We start from the raw sequence: 16,513 nt of genomic DNA on the forward strand, positions 1-16,513 counted from the left end.
ATTCTGCTCAAGGGAAAAGTGGCAGAACCCCAGGAAGCAGGCTTAGTCCCTTGCAAGCAAGGGGCCATGACGCTGCTCCTGCAGATATACTCAAGGAGACTTTCCAGACGGACAGATGGAAACTTCAGATGGGCCAAAAGAACCTGAATTCACTAAGGTAAGGGTCTTGTTTTATTTCATGAAGGCTGTGTAAGATGGGCCACGCCACTCCACCACCTAAGAATGAAGGGTGGTGAAGCTATCACGGGGCACAGTGGACAGTGGCTATGACTCCACACCAGTCTCCCTGGAGAGGCGGTACTCAGCAGAGGTGATTTGCTATCGTTTGCTTCTGAAATGTTCAGGAGTTAGAGAACAATCCTTGTAAGAAGATGCTGGAGAGATGAGAGGAAGATGGTCACCCTGAGGCTGAGGGGAGTGTGAAGGATGCCCAGTAAGCAGAGCTCTGGTCAGGCTCTGGTCTGCCTCAGAGAGAGGGGAGGAGGAGGAGAGGCTCCAACTCAAGCCACACCCACGGCCCACCCGCTAGTAAGCAACAAAAGTGTCAGGGGCCCACAGCTTTGAGGAGAGGTGGGCCAAGAGTGTCAGCCCCAGGTCTCCACCCCAGGGGAGGCTTGTGCCATTCCCTTTGGAGCCCCTCCTGTGCCCACACATTCTATACAGATGTGCTGGCAGCCCCAGAGCCCCAGAGACTCCCTGACCTCCCTGCTGGCCAAGGTGGAATGAGGGCTGTTTCAACCCCATCAGCCCCACAGCCTCTGGCAGCCTTGGTCGTTGGCCATGGCCCCTCCAGAGGGGATGCACACGTCCCTCACCCGACAGTCACTTACTTGGGACCTGCTGTGCGGGCTGCTGCCACGCCTGGTAGGTGCTGCCCCAGCCCTGGGTCAGAAAGGCCGGAGGACCACTGTGGATGACAGAAGAGTCACTCGTTCCAGTGTGGGCCATGGCCCCTGCATGGTCCCCCTCTGGACTGCTTACCTTCCTCACCCCCAAACAAGCACCATGGCCCCCTTGCGCTGGTGGTGACCGAGTGATGACCCTAGTCCTGTCTACTCCCCAGCTGGAGTAAAAGTGGGCATCACCTACCTCACAGGGGTGCTGTGGGGGTTCCCGTTCACTTTAGCAGCCATGTTTGGGAAGCACCCTGAGCTCCTTGGAGGAAAGGTGCTATAACAGTAAAGACAAAAACAGTGTCTCAATAACAGAAAGGCTCTGCACAACTCCCCTTCAGCCCCAGGTGGCAAACTCCCCTCGGGGATGCTGGTGGTGAATGGAAGGCTCTTTGCCCTTTGGTGCCCTCTGGGGATGCTCCCACCCCATCACTGGTCAGTGAATGATGGACCGGCTGGAGAGGAAAGGGAAATCAGTGCGCTCTGACTGGCACTCCCTAGAAATAGCTAAAAAGGAGTAAGGAGGGACCTCCTGGAGTAAGAATTCTCCCAGGCAAGGCGGATGGCAAAAGACTCACTTCTGATGAGGTGTGGCAGGTGGCTGGCTGAAGGGACTCTGTCCAAAGGCTCCAGGTGCTCCAAGACTGGTCCCCTGTGGTGGGCAGAGGGAGCTCTTACCTCCTGTTACCTGTCCCTCTGTCCTCTGCCCAAACCTGCCCAAGGCAAAGCCCAGCTTTGGGGAGATGGAGTCAAGTGAAATAGACACCTGCAGCACTCACACTAGCCTTCCTTCCCCACAGTGGACTTGGCTTGCAGAAGTGGTTCTGCCCTTGGATGACCAATACCACACACAGCCGATACTGGCACCACCACAATTGCCCTGGCATGTCACCCTGGGGGGTAGGGACCAACCTGCTTGACTCTCCCGCCAACTTAGGCTGGCCCAAGGCTCTCTCTGCCATTCTACGTCCCCATTGAGGTGAGCAGTGGCCCATCTGTCCTCCATCAACTCTCCCTTTCTTTATCTGCTTTGAGGTGCCTGAAACTAAAGCCAGAGTCAATGAAAACTGTCTGCGAGGCTGGCCACTGGCCATGCCAGCAGAGTCCAGGGGCAGTACTGGGAAAGCTGCCTCCGTGCTCATCTAAGCCTGCAGAGGACACGGCTGTGGGGAATCCTGCCAGAGGCTTCCTTCATGGCTTCTGGTCTTGGCCCTGGCATTCCCTGGGTCTCCAACCTTCCCCTCAGCAAAGTGGGAGGGGAAGTGCCCCTCACATGATGTGAGGATTCCAAGGCACAGGAAGCACAAGGTTCTGGGGAAAAACAGGTACCTTGGACATCCAAAAGAAAGCCCAGCTATTACTAAGCCAGGTGGGGGAAAGGACCTTGTACGTACGCCAACTTTCTCATCTATGAGATGTCTGGCCACCTCGATCTGTTGAGGAACGCCCCTGATGGTGAATATCCGCAGGTTGGGGTCCGTGTTGGGAGGGGGGTTCCGCTGAAGCTCCACGTGGGCTCCTGATTGCTGGTTTATGCTTTTGATGTTCTCACCACCTGTGGGCAGAGCAGGAGAAAGAGCAGGACAAACGGCAACTGTAGGCGCTGCAGCATTGTCCTGATAGGAGAGAAGTACTGTTTACTTTTAAATAGTTCTAAGAAAACTTAGGGTTCTGTATGTGCAAAACTAGCTTTGGAGCCAAGCTGAGGCCAGACACTATTTGGCAGATCCTGCAGAGGTCCAGGGTCTACATACTCGAGTTCACCAAGCCTATGGTGCTCCTACGGCAGCCAAGGCCCCGTACCCTTCCTCTGCACAAGAATGGCGACCCGGGCGGCACCTGTGGCTCAGTCGGTAAGGCGCCGGCCCCATGTACCGAGGGTGGCGGGTTCAAACCCAGCCCCGGCCGAACTGCAACCAAAAAATAGCTGGGCGTTGTGGCGGGCGCCTGTAGTCCCAGCTACTCGGGAGGCTGAGGCAAGAGAATCGCTTAAGCCCAGGAGTTGGAAGTTGCTGTGAGCTGCGTGATGCCATGGCACTCTACCGAGGGCCATAAAGTGACACTCTGTCTCTACCAAAAAAAAAAAAAAAAAAAAGAATGGCGACCCAATGGCCCCTCCATGGCCTAATGGAGGCCTTCAGCCAGGGCGTGGGCCACTGCATCAACTCTCCTTCTCTGCACAAGTCAAACAGACGGCCCCAGCCCCTAATAATGTCTGGAGCCCTCTCCTGCTTTCAAGATCCAGTCCTGTCGCTCCTCCAGTCCCTGCCTCCTCCACTGGGGGGGGGGGGGGGAGGTTGGGCGGATGGGTCTAGACAGAGAGGCAGTCCAAGCACCAGGGGTCACAGGGGCCTGGGTGGAGCTCCCTAATGAAAATTTAGTTGGACTCTTTGAAAAACCTAGAGTCCCAGTCTCTTAATGAAATCTGTATAACAAAAGGTCCACCAGCATAACAATGATTGGATTCTTCTTTTGAAATTTCACAGAATTGGGCGGCGTCTGTGGCTCAGTGAGTAGTCTGTGGCTCAGTGAGTAGGGCGCCGGCCCCATATGCCGAGGGTGGCGGGTTCAAACCCAGCCCTGGCCAAACTGCATCAAAAAATAGACAGGCATCGTGGTGGGTGCCTGTAGTCCCAGCTACTCAGGAGGCAGAGGCAAAGAGAATCGCCTAAGCCCAAGAGCTGGAGGTTGCTGTGAGCTGTGATGCCACAGTACTTTACTGAGGGTGACAAAGTGAGACTCTGTCTCTAAAAAAAAAAGAAAAAGAAAAGATTTCACAGAACTTACAGAACAGCTCTGTTCAACTCAAGGGGGGCGGGGTCACAAGGGGGAGGTTAAAATGAGCCAGAATATAAGGAAAACTTACAGCGAGAGTTCTGCAAAAATTGGGAAAAGACAATCTATACCTGTTGAAAATCTGGTACAGGGAAGCAGGGGGCCCTGTGAGCAAAAGCAGAGCCTGAGGTTGGTGTCTCACCCTCCACTGCCCACAGCCAAACAGATCCCGAGTGACATGTACCACTTCACTGTGACACAGTCTACATTCTGCCAGGGCTCTGGCCTCCTGCCACCTATAGCTGGAAAGCCATGTCTGAACAACCTATCAAGAGAACAGGGCAGACGCAAGCTGTGTCCTAAAAGGACTCTCTGGCATCACAGGCTGGTGGCCCTTCCCAAGGAGACCGGCCCTTGCACCACAGGAGGGTAGGAGATTGATGGCTTGTGGACAAGGCTTCAGGTAACTGTCAAGTTTAGGGAGGCAAAAGATGCCAAAAAAAGTCTTGTACTGGCTTGGCATCTGTAGCTCAGTGGCTAGGGCGCCAACCATGTACACTGGAGTTGGCGGGTTCGAATCCAGCCTGGGCCTGCCAAACAACAATGACAACTACAACCAAACAATGGCTGGGCATTGTGGTGGGCGCCTGTAGTCCCAGCTGCTTGGGAGGCTGAGGCAAGAGAATCGCATAAGCCCAGGAATTTGAGGTTGCTGTGAGCTGTGACGGCTACAGTACTCTACCCAGGGTGACGGCTTAAGACTGTCTCAAAAAAAAGTCTTGTACTGATTATTTTCTTAAAGTATTCCTAGAACTTCAGAAAAGCACCCCTACATTTTCCAACCTGGACACACCTGCTTGTCTTGGAGACACACAGGCCAGAAAGGACAGCTCTGCATGGCCTCCAGGCAGCCCCAACCCAGCAGCGCCTTTCATTAGGCCCTGTACTCAAAGGTCACGGGTGTCATCTTTGTATCCAAAAGTAAGCAGCTTGGCACCTAGGCAACAGTTTTTGGGGAGAAATGAAGAGAAAAGAATACAAAGAGGCTGTTTCCATCGGCCTACCCAGGACCTGAGGGATCCTACCTGCCTCCTCCTAGATGCCACTTGGTCTGGATACAGAAGCATGAGAGGCCAGACAACCAAGCGTCCAGCCTTCCGCACTGGGCACTGGGACCAGCAGCCCCAGAAAGCCTCCACTCCAGTCTTGGGAAAAGCATGCTAATAAGGTGAGGAGGCGCCACAAAACTGCACGGAGCCCAGAAGGAGTTAATTTAAGTTCATCTTCCTTCAAAACAAGGTCACCAGCCTGGCACATGGTGGCTGTCTATAGACTCATTCAGCAGCCAGCTCATTCTTCCACCTGATGCGGGGCAGAAGCGACCCACCAGCGACCCCCTGGCTGGTCATGAAATCGTAAAGCAATTAATCAAACAGGCTAAAAGGCCTGGCTGACAAGAGCAGGCTGGCCATACTATCTGTCAGTGCTGCTGTATTTATCATGGAAATCCAGCAGGGGCCCGTCCGTCTGTCCAGGGCTGGAGCTGGGGAGAACAGGGCCTGACTACGTGGGGCTCCCTCTCCTTCCCCAGGCGCCTGTCCCAAGAGAAAGAAATGCCTCACTCCAGCCCTGAGGGTGTGCGCTTGCACAGACGAGACAGAGAAAGACCCTCCCCATGTCCAGTGAAACCATTATGGGACTTCCTTTGCTGTTTCTGAACAGGGAGACAAGGACTGGTTCTCCTGTGTCTGCCCTCTAGGAATCAGTCAGGATGTCTCTGTGGAGGGCACATTATGAGGAGCTTTCCCATGAGCACCAAGGCTCCTCTTGGTTCCTCAGAGGAACTGTCCCAGTGAAGCAGCGAGGCCTGGTAAGGGCTGGATGAAATGCACATGCAAATAAAAACCGTGCTGACAAAATAGTTTTCAAAGAGCCAAGCAACCTTCCTCAGCCTAGAGGATTCAATGCCATGGCAGTCAAATTGATGGCTGGGCAGTGTGCAGCCTTGGGTGGTATTCTGAGCAGTGGGCCACACCCATAGCACGCTGCCAGAAAACTAAGGCAAACCCACCTCGCCCCCATCACCTCTGAAGGGGTAATCATCTAAAATCATCCACAACATGGATACAGAAGACAAATGTTCTGAAAGAGCGTGAAACACACAGTGTGCAGAGACGGGTGCTGCTCCTGCTGACACACCCCTGGAGGGTGAGGAGGGGCCCCACCCTGCCCCAGCCCTAGGCTCTCTGCTGGGGAAGATACTCTTGAGTCATGCATGCTCCCTGCAACTTGAGCAGCGATCAAACAGCTAAGAGATATTTGGTGATCAAAGAAATTTGAGAAACTCTGGGGAGAAGACTATTTATTTCCTCCATATGCTGTGGAATACATAATGAAGACAGATACAAAACCCAGTGACAAATGGGGATCTGCCGCTGGCAGTGAGGGTTGGCTTGGAGCCCCCTGGAAGCCAAGCCCAGCTGCCCTGCAGGACGATGGCCCCCAAAGCCATGGCCTTGCTCTCAGTGGACACTCCTGGTTCCAAGGCCGGCTGAGATGACCCAGGACTGATGGCCCAGAAATCTGCCCTTTCTCTCTCGTTTCTCACTGAAGGACGGGAAGGGGCTATATTACCCATTAATGAGGTTTTCTACCTAATGTTCTCTAAAATGTCTAGAAACAGCTAACAAATCAATTTTTGTTTCCCTCCACAGGGTATCTGCTACTCACGAGAAATGTGCTGAAAGGATAAAAACCGTTTTCGCATGTTGTGTCAATAAAGAATACCTGAACCCAGTAAGGGAAGCGGTGACACACTGTCAGAAAGCAGCCTTCACTGAGGACGCTCTCTTACCCGTTCCCCTGAGATGCTTGGAGGTGAGTTAATTACCAGGCAGTCAATGTACAAACATCCTGAGGTCTCTCCTCTAGTGCAAGGTATCCTTTCAACAACCTCTGCTGCCGCCACAAAGCAGTGGGCTTTATTTTCTATTCATACTTACTAATGAAAAACCCACCCCTCCACTCCCCACCCCACGACAGGGCAGCCAGCAATCTCAGAGAACATCCGTGCAAAGCAAGCTTTCAGCAGAAGGCAGCTGTTCCCACAGACGTGGCAGGCCCAGTCAGCTGCAGCAGAGACTCCAGCTCAGGTTGGGAGGTCTGCATGACCTGCCTCCTCTCAGGTACAGCAGCTGCCTCTTACCTTTGCCTATGACGAGGCCACACTTATCGGCTGGCACTGTGTATGTTATCTCCTGGACACCACCAGGGGTTCCCACACTCCAGTCACCACGGCTGCGACCTCTTCCTCTGGGTACTGCCAGGCCTGCGAAGCCGTCTCTTTCCTGGGAAGGAAGCGAGGCTCTAGTGATGATCTCTGCCACTGCCACTAGCGCCACTCTTCATCTTCTCCAGGGAGCAGGTTAAGTGACAGGATGCAACCAATGCCACATATTAGAACCTAGCACCTTGCCGCACTTCAGATTTTGAAGCAGTCTTTCAAACCAGAATTAACGCAAAATCACAGGTGCATTTGAGGACGACATGTACAGATAAATGCATGTGGTTACCTAAACAGCACAAATACACTCAATTAAAACAGGCGGTCAGATTTAAATTCCACGTCTGAAGCTCAATGACCCCTTTGCCTGGAGTTTTCATTACTGGCAAGCATCAAGAGTTGGTTTTTTCCTCAAAGCTGAGGCTGTTCTTTCTTGCGCTGACAGACGCTAGACCTATTGGAAGCCAGATGTTGAGGTGCTAATGAACTCTGGGCACTGGAAAGTACAGGAGAAACATCTGGGCCTGCCCCTCCCCAGTCAGGCTGCAGGGAAGACCAGTCCAGTCACTGCTTCAATTTACCATACCTGGCACTCCCACAGCAAAAGGGATTGTAAGAAAATTTGGTGGTCCTGCCCTCAAGAAAATGCAGAAATATGTTCAGGAGTCATCATTCAGGGATACTTCAGAAGGGAGGGATAGGGGAAAGCAGCCAGGTCCTCCTATCCATAGTCAGGTGCCGGAAAAGTCTCTGAATCTTTTTCACACTGTTCACCCAGCAGGGAGTGAAGCCTAAATCTAACACCGAACAGAGGACGATACCTTCCATTTAGAGGGTGACAAATCTCATTCCTGCTGCTGTCCTCTGAGTCACTTTAGAGCTCCAGTATTTAAAATCTTTTAAATTTTAAGGGCAAACTTAGTCAAGCCCAGAGCTACTTCAAGGAAGAGAGAAGCTGAACAGGTTCTGAGTGCAGAGAAGAATGTTTGGCAAAACCTGCTCCTGAATGATGAAGAGTAAAGGGAACGTTTACCCAGAATCCAGGCCAGCGGAGAGCTGAGACAGATGAAGTGCTCTTTCCCTGCACTCTGCTTTTATGAGACAACTGACAAGTAAACGAGGAGATTCTGGCCTCGACACACACCCCTCCCCACCACACACAGCCGACTTGCTATGAATCTTGAGAACAAGGCTCTCTCCCAAACATCTCAGAGCCTCTGTAGCACTATGTCCATAAACTTACTATAAATAAGAAGTTAGAAATCAGTCAGTGTCAACGACTACAGCCCACAGGAGAGAAAAACACAACTGAATTCCAGAAGGGGAGGGGAGGTGGTTCAGTAAATCCCCACCTAACAGGGACAATGTAAGGTATATAATAGCATACCTCCTGGGTGAAGAATTTCACCTTACAAACACAATGTAACCTAATCATACACACCTCAACATTACACTTCCCCCTAAAAATCATTTAGTGGCTTTTCTAAACTTGTACAGTCCTAAGAACTAACTGCCTGAGACTCTAGATAAAACTCAAGATCCGGGCAGTGCCTGTGACTCAGTGAATAGGGTGCTGGCCCCATATACTGAAGGTGGTGGGTTCAAACCCTCCTTAGCCAAACTGCAACAACAACAAAATAAATAAAATAAAATAAAAACTCAAGATCCTCTAATGAATATTCTGATTTAGTATATCTGGGGTGGGGGCCTACAAATTTGTAATCTTAACAAGTACCCCCAGGTGGCTATTAAGGGCTCATGTGAGGGGCACTTCCTAGCGAAACCCTGCTACTGAGAAAACTGGGCCCAGAAATTCAAAGGCTTGTCCAAGGTCACACAACTAATGTGTGACTTACAGCCCAGGGCAAAGCTGGGACTACAATTGCCAACCTATTGCTTCTGTTCTGCTCTGGCTATTCTCGGATTTTTCTCAGTCCTGAATACTTGGAGGACATTACAAAGGCTCCCCAAGGCAAGTCACAATGGGGGACAGGTGGAATTTTTGGTGTTCAAAAGGAGATGCTGATAACATCATACAAGCTTGCTCATATTCCAAAGTGCATGAAATCAAGTATGTGCAGACAGTGTTAGGACTCTGGGGGTAATCCTCAAGTGCTAACACGAAGATTAGATTTCACTGAATAAAAACACTAAGTACACTTGCTTTTTTGAAACCTGGCAAGCTGCGTGATACCTACCCAAATAGTTTAACTGGTTAGAAACTGGGGAAAGACAATCCAGATTCTGGGGTAATAAAGGCAGAAACATAATAAACTAGTAGGGAAAAGAAGAGGCAGATGTAGAGATTCTGCAGGCCTCCAACTGACTGGAGGGGTGACTACCCTCTGTCTTGCCCTGAGAGACCCACGTAAAACTTTCCACTTCTGCAGGTGAGAGATCTGAATTCCAGTGAGCTGGACCCACCTGGGCTGTAAGAATCAGTTCGCTGATGATATGTGCTGCGTGCTGACACCGATCTGGAGGGCCCATGACCTGTGCAGCTCTCTCTGGACTAATCCCATCATCTGTGGAACCAGGTGAGAGATGAGATTAGGAAAAAGCCCAACATTTGAAAGAGACAAAGGACAATGTGATTCATAATCAACATTCCTACTAGCAATACCAAAAGGGGAAATAAGAATATTACCAACTCCAGGGACTCTTCTGGAGTGGTTTGACTGATAAGAAAATGTGTATGGGGCAGCGCCTGTGGCTCAGTGAGTAGGGCGCCAGCCCCATATACAGAGGGTGGTGGGTTCAAACCGGGCCCTGGCCAAACTGCAACAAAAAATAGCCGGGCGTTTGGCAGGCGCCTCTGGTCCCGGCTACTTGGGAGGCTGAGGCAAGAGAATGGCCTAAGCCCAGGAGTTGGAGGTTGCTGTGAGCTGCAACACCACAGCACTCTACCGGGGGCGACAAAGTGAGACTCTGTCTCTTAAAAAAAAAAAGCCATGGTAGGGCGCTGACCCCATATACTGGTGGTGGTAGGTTCAAACCTGGCCCCAGCCAAAAACAGCAAAAAAAAAAAAAAAAAGCCATGGAAAACAGCAGTACTCTATCAATAATTTCTAAAAATTATGTTTTGTCTTCAGACAATGTATAAAATACAGTAGAACCTCTATAAGTTGACCACCCAAGGGACTGTAATAAACTGGTCCACACACAGAGGTGGTCAACATAAGGAACTAGGCTTATTACACTCATACACACATTTGGTACACACCTGGTCTATGAAAATTAGGTCACCTTAAGAAGGTGGTCAGCTATGGAGGCTCTTACTACATGTCTCTTTATGAGTGGTTTTAAATAATCCCCAATTTTATAAAATCAAAATAATAGATGGTATGTTTTTTCAAAAACATCTTTACTTGGCAAAATCAAAAGCTGAAAATGCTATGCATTTTACTTGTCAAGGAAAAAACAAAAGGCCTGGGAACATTCTGGGAAAAGGTGACCAAGCTAGTGCATATCAAGGAGAGAATGAGGGCCAAGAAAAGAAATTTAGGTTGGCAATCTGGTAGCAGAATATTGTAAAAAGGGGCGGCGACTGTAACTCAGTGAGTAAGGTGCCGGCCACATACAACAAGGGTGGTGGGTCAGCTAAATAACAGTGACAACTGCAACAACAAAAAAATAGCTGGGCGCCTATAGTCCCAGCTACTCGGGAGGCTGAGGCAAGAGAATCGCTTAAGCCCAAGAGTTGGAGGTTGCTGTGAGCTGTGATGCCATGGCACTCTATCAAGGGCAACAGCTTGAGACTCTGTCTCCAAAAAAAAAAAAGAACATTGCAAAAAAGAGAGAGAAAGAGATCATAAATATGGGCTAATAACAAAGCCTTGTGACACTAAGGATTTCGAGACTCATTAAAACCAACCTGGTTTAAACTGAATCCTCACGCCAGCATCATTCTGGATCTTTTTGATCATTTCCCCGTTTCTTCCTATTACAATCCCAACAGCAAACCTAGGCACTGATACCTAGGCACAGAGAAACCAAACTTCAGTAGAGCTTTTCGTAAAGGTGTCTTTTTGTAAAGGATAGATGTTAATAGGTTTTTATTACAGTGCCCTCCTGGAGATGATACAATAAAGCATTTTTTCCCTTTTAGGAGCAATACTGTGGTTGCCAATTGCATTCTTGACCAGAGTGAATCCAATGTGTCTGAGATTTGACCAAAATAGTTATAAAAGTAAAGCAAAACTAAACCTTAGAGACAGATAAAGGATTAAAAATGGTAACTTTTTCTTCCAAAGTCTATGAAATAAATATATCACACACAGTGATTACACTAGTGGATTTTTTTTTTTTTTTGAGACAGAGTCTTAGTCTTACTTTGTCGCCTTGGTGGAGTGCTGTGGCGTCACAGCTCACAGCAACTTCAAACTCTAGGCTCAAGCAATTCTCTTGCCTTAGCCTCCCAAGCAATTGGGATTACAGGCACCAGCTAAAATGCCTGGCTATTTTTAGGGACAGGGTCTTGCTGTGGCTCAGGCTGGTCTTGAACCTGTTAGCTCAGGCAATCCACCTGCCTTGGCCTCCCAAGTGCTAGGATTACAGGCGTGAGCCATCGCTCCTGGCCACTAGTGGATTTTTTAAAATATATTTTCCTCCATTTAAAAAAATTGGGGTAGACTTGGCACCCATAGTGTAGTGGTTATAGAGCCAGCCACATGCACCAAGGCTGGCAGATTCAAACCCGGCTAGGGCCAGCTGCGACAATGACAACTGCAACAGCAAAATAAATAGCTGGTTATTGTGGCAGGTGCCTGTAGTCCCAGTTACTTGGGAGGCTGAGGCAAGAGAATCGCTTAAGTCCTAGAATTTTAGGTTGCTGTGAGCTGTGACATTACGACACTCTAAAGGGTGACCAAGTGAGACTCTGTCTCAAACAAAACAAACAAATAAAGACAATAACTTTGCTTCTCCCAGTGTCTGGTAACTTCTGCTTTTTGTCTCTATGAATTTGCTTATTAGACAAGTGGAATCACATACCTTGTCCTTCTGCATCTGGCTCATTGCACTAAACATACTGTTTGCATATACCAAAATTTCATTCTGAAGGACAGGTTTTGATCCCTTTTCAACCTCATCAACAAAACAGGCTGCCAAATTCGACACAATCATGACACAGATTGTGAAGAAAACCTGGACTTTGGTCTTTATCTGGGCAGCAGGTTAACCTTTAAAGCAAAGCCCCAAAATGGAATGGCCCCATGCTCTGAAATGCTTCCCTCACTGCAAGCTGACTCTCCCCAGGCTGTCCTCATGCCTACGCTGGGGAGTGAGCATATTCTCAGATTAGAGATCTAACAGATCTAACCCCAGTCTCACTTGCTCACTATGCTGGGTTTTAAGCGTACCTCTATACTGCCTGCTCCCATCCGGGAGCTGAAATCACCACGGACACCTCGGAAGTCAGCCTGGTCTTTCTCTCGGATGATCTCTAGAACCATTTCTCTTGCTTGCTGCATAAACACACACGAAAAGCATTATGGAGAAAAGCCCCGAAAAGAGACATGATACTGGGTGAAATTTCAGGATCAAAGCCTCCCAACTTGGGCTAAGATTCAGAAGGCACTTGGCTATGGGAAAACACACTTCCTACTTAGGGGACACAGGAAGGCTGACACGGAGGGGTATTTATATCAAATCTTTTTTTTTTTTTTTTTTTTTTTGTAGAGACAGAGTCTCACTGTACCGCCCTCGGGTAGAGTGCCATGGCGTCACACGGCTCACAGCAACCTCTTAACTCTTGGGCTTACGCGATTCTCCTGCCTCAGCCTCCCGAGCAGCTGGGACTACAGGCGCCCGCCACAACGCCCGGCTATTTTTTGGTTGCAGTTTGGCCGGGGCTGGGTTTGAACCCGCCACCCTCGGCATATGGGGCTGGCGCCCTACTCACTGAGCCACAGGCGCCGACCATATATCAAATCTTAAGTGATATTTTCTTCACACTACCCAACATGTCCATGCAGATAAGGGTCCACCTTCTTTCAAGCCACAGTTGGGTCAGTACATCTGTGTGTAGTCCAGCCCCTGGGTGTTTCTTGATGCCGTTTCTAGCAGGAAGGGCGGAATGAGAACTCCCACCAAGGGCAGGCCCATGAGAAGACTATACCAAGGAGACTGGTCACAGAGGCACTCCAGAGAAGCAGAGGGAAGACCAGCCAGGGGACACCAGCGTGGTTCTGGCATCCAGAATTCTCGTTTCTGTCGCTAGCTAGGACTTCTCCAGGGACCTGACTGCACGCAGGGCAGATTTAACTGTCCTCTCCCAAAGAGTGCTCCTTGTTAAGTCTGCCCTGCACGTCAGTCTGCCCCACCAGCACCAGCCTCAGAGATCTGCACTGAAGATCTACTGTGCCTGCACCTCAAGGTGCTGTGGGAACACAGGGAGTCCTGGCCTGGAAAAAGCAAAACTCCAACAGCAATGAAAGGCCTAAGGCATTTACAGAAACGTGAATAGGCACTGGATGTCAGATGATGTTATGGAATTACGGTTAGTTCATGTAAGCCTAATTACTCGCAGGAGACACAGGCTAAAGGATTTAAGGGTAGAGTTCTGACATCTGTCACCTACTTACAAATGATAAAGACAAAAGCACATGCGTGCACATGGCAAAACATTAAGGTGAGGGCAGCACCCGTAGCTCAGTGGGTAGGGCGCCGGCTGGCCACATACATCAAGGCTGGTGGGTTCAAACCCAGCGCTGGCCAGCTAAAGCAACAACGACAATTGCAACAAAAAAATAGCCAGGCATTGTGGCGGGTGCCTGTAGTCCCAGCTACTTGGGAGTCTGAGGCAAGAGAATGGCTTAAGCCTAAGAGTTTAAGGTTACTGTGAGCTGTGATGCTACAGCACTCTACAGAGGGTGACATAGTGAGACTCCATCTCAAGAAAAGTAGAAACCAAACAAAAAACCCATTAGGTTAAGGATATATGCAGGTGCTCCTTGTATTATCGTTTTAACTTTTCTGGTCAAATGTCTGTTTGTTTGTTTGTTTAGCACTAATACTTAATTGAATAAATATAATACCAAACAAAATGCATTCAAATGCTTTCTAAAAAAAATCAATTTTAAAGGCCTTTCTATTCAGGGTAATGACAAACACAACACAGGCAGATATGCTGGTTTAACATAATTGGCTGATTTTATACAGCACTTGTATCTTTTAGTACACAAGTATATTATTAAATGATAAAGAACATCTAATACAACCATTTCTACTTAACTCAGAAATAAATTTCTAAGAAAGAAAGATTTGACAGACTCCATCTTTTATACCCACCCCAACAGTCTAACTCTAAAGAGGATAAAGACAATGACTTTCCTCACAAGAGCTCACAACTAATGTCGCTTTGCTATCAAAATCTGTATTTCTGATGGTCAAAGGTTTTTATAATAAAATGTTAGGAAAAGGACAAAAAGCAACAATTTACCCTAAAATATGGCAGACTGCTTCTCTTAATATGGAATACACAGTTTTTAAATTAAAAATACTAAAAATTGGCTTGGCGCCTGTAGCTCAATGGCTATGGCACCAGCCACACACACTGAGCTGGTGGGTTCGAATCCAGCCTGGGCCTGCTCAACAACGACAACTACTACTAAAAAATAGCTAGGCATTGTGGCAGGCACCTGTTGTCCCAGCTAGTTGGGAGGCTGAGGCAAGAGAATCCCTTAAGCCCAAGAGTTGGAGGTTGCTGTGAGCTGTAATGCCACATCACTCTACCCAGGGCGACAGCTGGACGCTCTGTCTCAAAAAACAAAAACATACGAAAAACTGTAAGTAATAATTATTTTCATACACATTTATAAAATACCCAATGATACAATTTTTGGTTGTGACATTTTGCCAACAAAAGGTAACATCAAAGGCTTGATGGGAAGAGGCTAGCTGCGCCTGTGGGCACTGGGCCATCCTGGATCCTAACCGTCTTCACCCTGTCCATGTGATGGCAAGGGCAGTGGGGAGGGCTGGTGGGGGCAGGCACTGTGTCCCACCCGGCCCTCCTCAGGGTCCACGGATAACACCATGGAGTCATGCCGTGAGCTGGCCTGCAGGAGCAAAGTTAGGATGGAAGAGATGCACTCTGATTTTTTTTCTTTTTTTTTGGTTGCCCTTGGTAGAGTGCTTTAGCATCATGGCAACCTCAAACTCTTGGGCTCAAGTGATCTTTTTGGCTCAGCCTCCGGAGTACCTGGGACTACAGGCTTCCACCACAATGCCCGGCTATTTTTAGTAGAGATGGGGTCTCACTCTTGCACAGGCTGGTCTTGAACTCCTAAGCTCAGGCAATCCACCCACCTCGACCTTCCAGAGTGCTAGGATTACAGGTGTGAGCCACTGCGCCCGGCCACAATCTGACTGTTAAGAGCCTGCCTGTTTACACTGAAAGAAGGCCAGGAGGTTTGGGAGAGACCAGTGCATGGGGGATCCCAACCCGAAGGACGTGAAAGCTTCAGGACAGGATCCTGTCTACCACTGCCCCAAACCCTGTCCTAAAATGATTATTTTACAGGTGTACCTTGACCAGTTTAGGCGAATGATAGGGTTCAGACCAGAATGATAGGGAAATACTTTGTCAGGACTGGTAACCTTTACAGGATCAAATCCCCAAGGTTCCTAGAAAGGACTGACTGTCCATGGCAGCCTGGCTCACCAAGGTGCGTCAACCTGGAACTACTCTAAATGAAGCATTGGCAAAGCAGGCTGCAGAAAAAAAAGAGTATTTGTATTTCACTGACTGAGAACAGACACAAGCCATAGTCCACTTGCATTCCTGTATCAGCAAGTGTTGGAAAAGGAAGACCACTCCATGGGATTGACAACTGAGCCCCTTGCTGCTTTCAGCCACTAGGGCTGCCTTCCCTGGGAGCTCAGGCCATAGGACGCCCACTATGAGGGCCACATATGCTTGTGTGGCTCCAGCACTGGTGTTCTCCTTCAACCCCCTCTGCCAGGCTTACAAAATGGACCCAGAGAGAGAAAACAGGCAAACAAAAGCCAAACAGAGGCTATACCTCAGCTGACCATAGGTCAGCAAATCCAAATTACACCTGATCAGCACTATCTCACAAAAGCTTCTCACTGACAGAAATGTTCCCTATGTATACTATACTGCCCAAGATAGCTGCCCCAACCTCGTGCTCGTTACTGAGCACCTGGAGTATGGCCAGTGAAAATGAGCCACTTTTATTTAATTTAAACAGCCACATGTAGCTAGTAGCTCCAATATCGAGCAGGACAACCCTAGATTGCTTTATCACCAAATTTTGCTTAGGAAATTAAGCTTACCTTAAATAAAGGAATATCCAGTCTTACAATTACTAAGATAAAAGCTCTAGGTTACCACCAAGTGATAGCCACACACCCACGACTCACTCCATCCGTGGTTTCTTTCCTACCTGTACTTTAAATGGGTCTCCGGTAATGCGAAGAGGCTTGTCCGCGCCCGTGGGCAACGGGCCATCCTGGATCATAACCATCTTCACACCAGTCCGCTCCTGTGGGGGACACACACCAGCACAGCCCTCACTGTCATGAATGAGAGCAGGGG

At 49.0% G+C, this 16,513-nt stretch overlaps 1 protein-coding gene across 2 annotated transcripts in view; it reads right to left on the reverse strand.

Annotated features, from left to right (window-relative positions):
* The window catches only part of FUBP3 (far upstream element binding protein 3), a 65,919-nt gene that overhangs the window by 6,056 nt on the left and 43,350 nt on the right, over positions 1-16,513 (reverse strand). For both annotated transcript variants that reach the window (XM_053559614.1, XM_053559611.1), the window contains exons 8-16: positions 16,362-16,460; positions 12,312-12,416; positions 10,826-10,928; positions 9,376-9,476; positions 6,874-7,015; positions 2,288-2,448; positions 1,472-1,545; positions 1,090-1,170; positions 831-907 (exon numbers count right to left, since the gene is read on the reverse strand). In XM_053559614.1, the coding sequence (XP_053415589.1) occupies positions 831-907; positions 1,090-1,170; positions 1,472-1,545; positions 2,288-2,448; positions 6,874-7,015; positions 9,376-9,476; positions 10,826-10,928; positions 12,312-12,416; positions 16,362-16,460 (943 nt within the window). The remainder of the gene's footprint in view (positions 1-830; positions 908-1,089; positions 1,171-1,471; positions 1,546-2,287; positions 2,449-6,873; positions 7,016-9,375; positions 9,477-10,825; positions 10,929-12,311; positions 12,417-16,361; positions 16,461-16,513) is intronic.

Source organism: Nycticebus coucang, chromosome 2, assembly GCF_027406575.1.
Source record: "Nycticebus coucang isolate mNycCou1 chromosome 2, mNycCou1.pri, whole genome shotgun sequence".
NCBI classification, from domain to species: domain Eukaryota; kingdom Metazoa; phylum Chordata; class Mammalia; order Primates; family Lorisidae; genus Nycticebus; species Nycticebus coucang.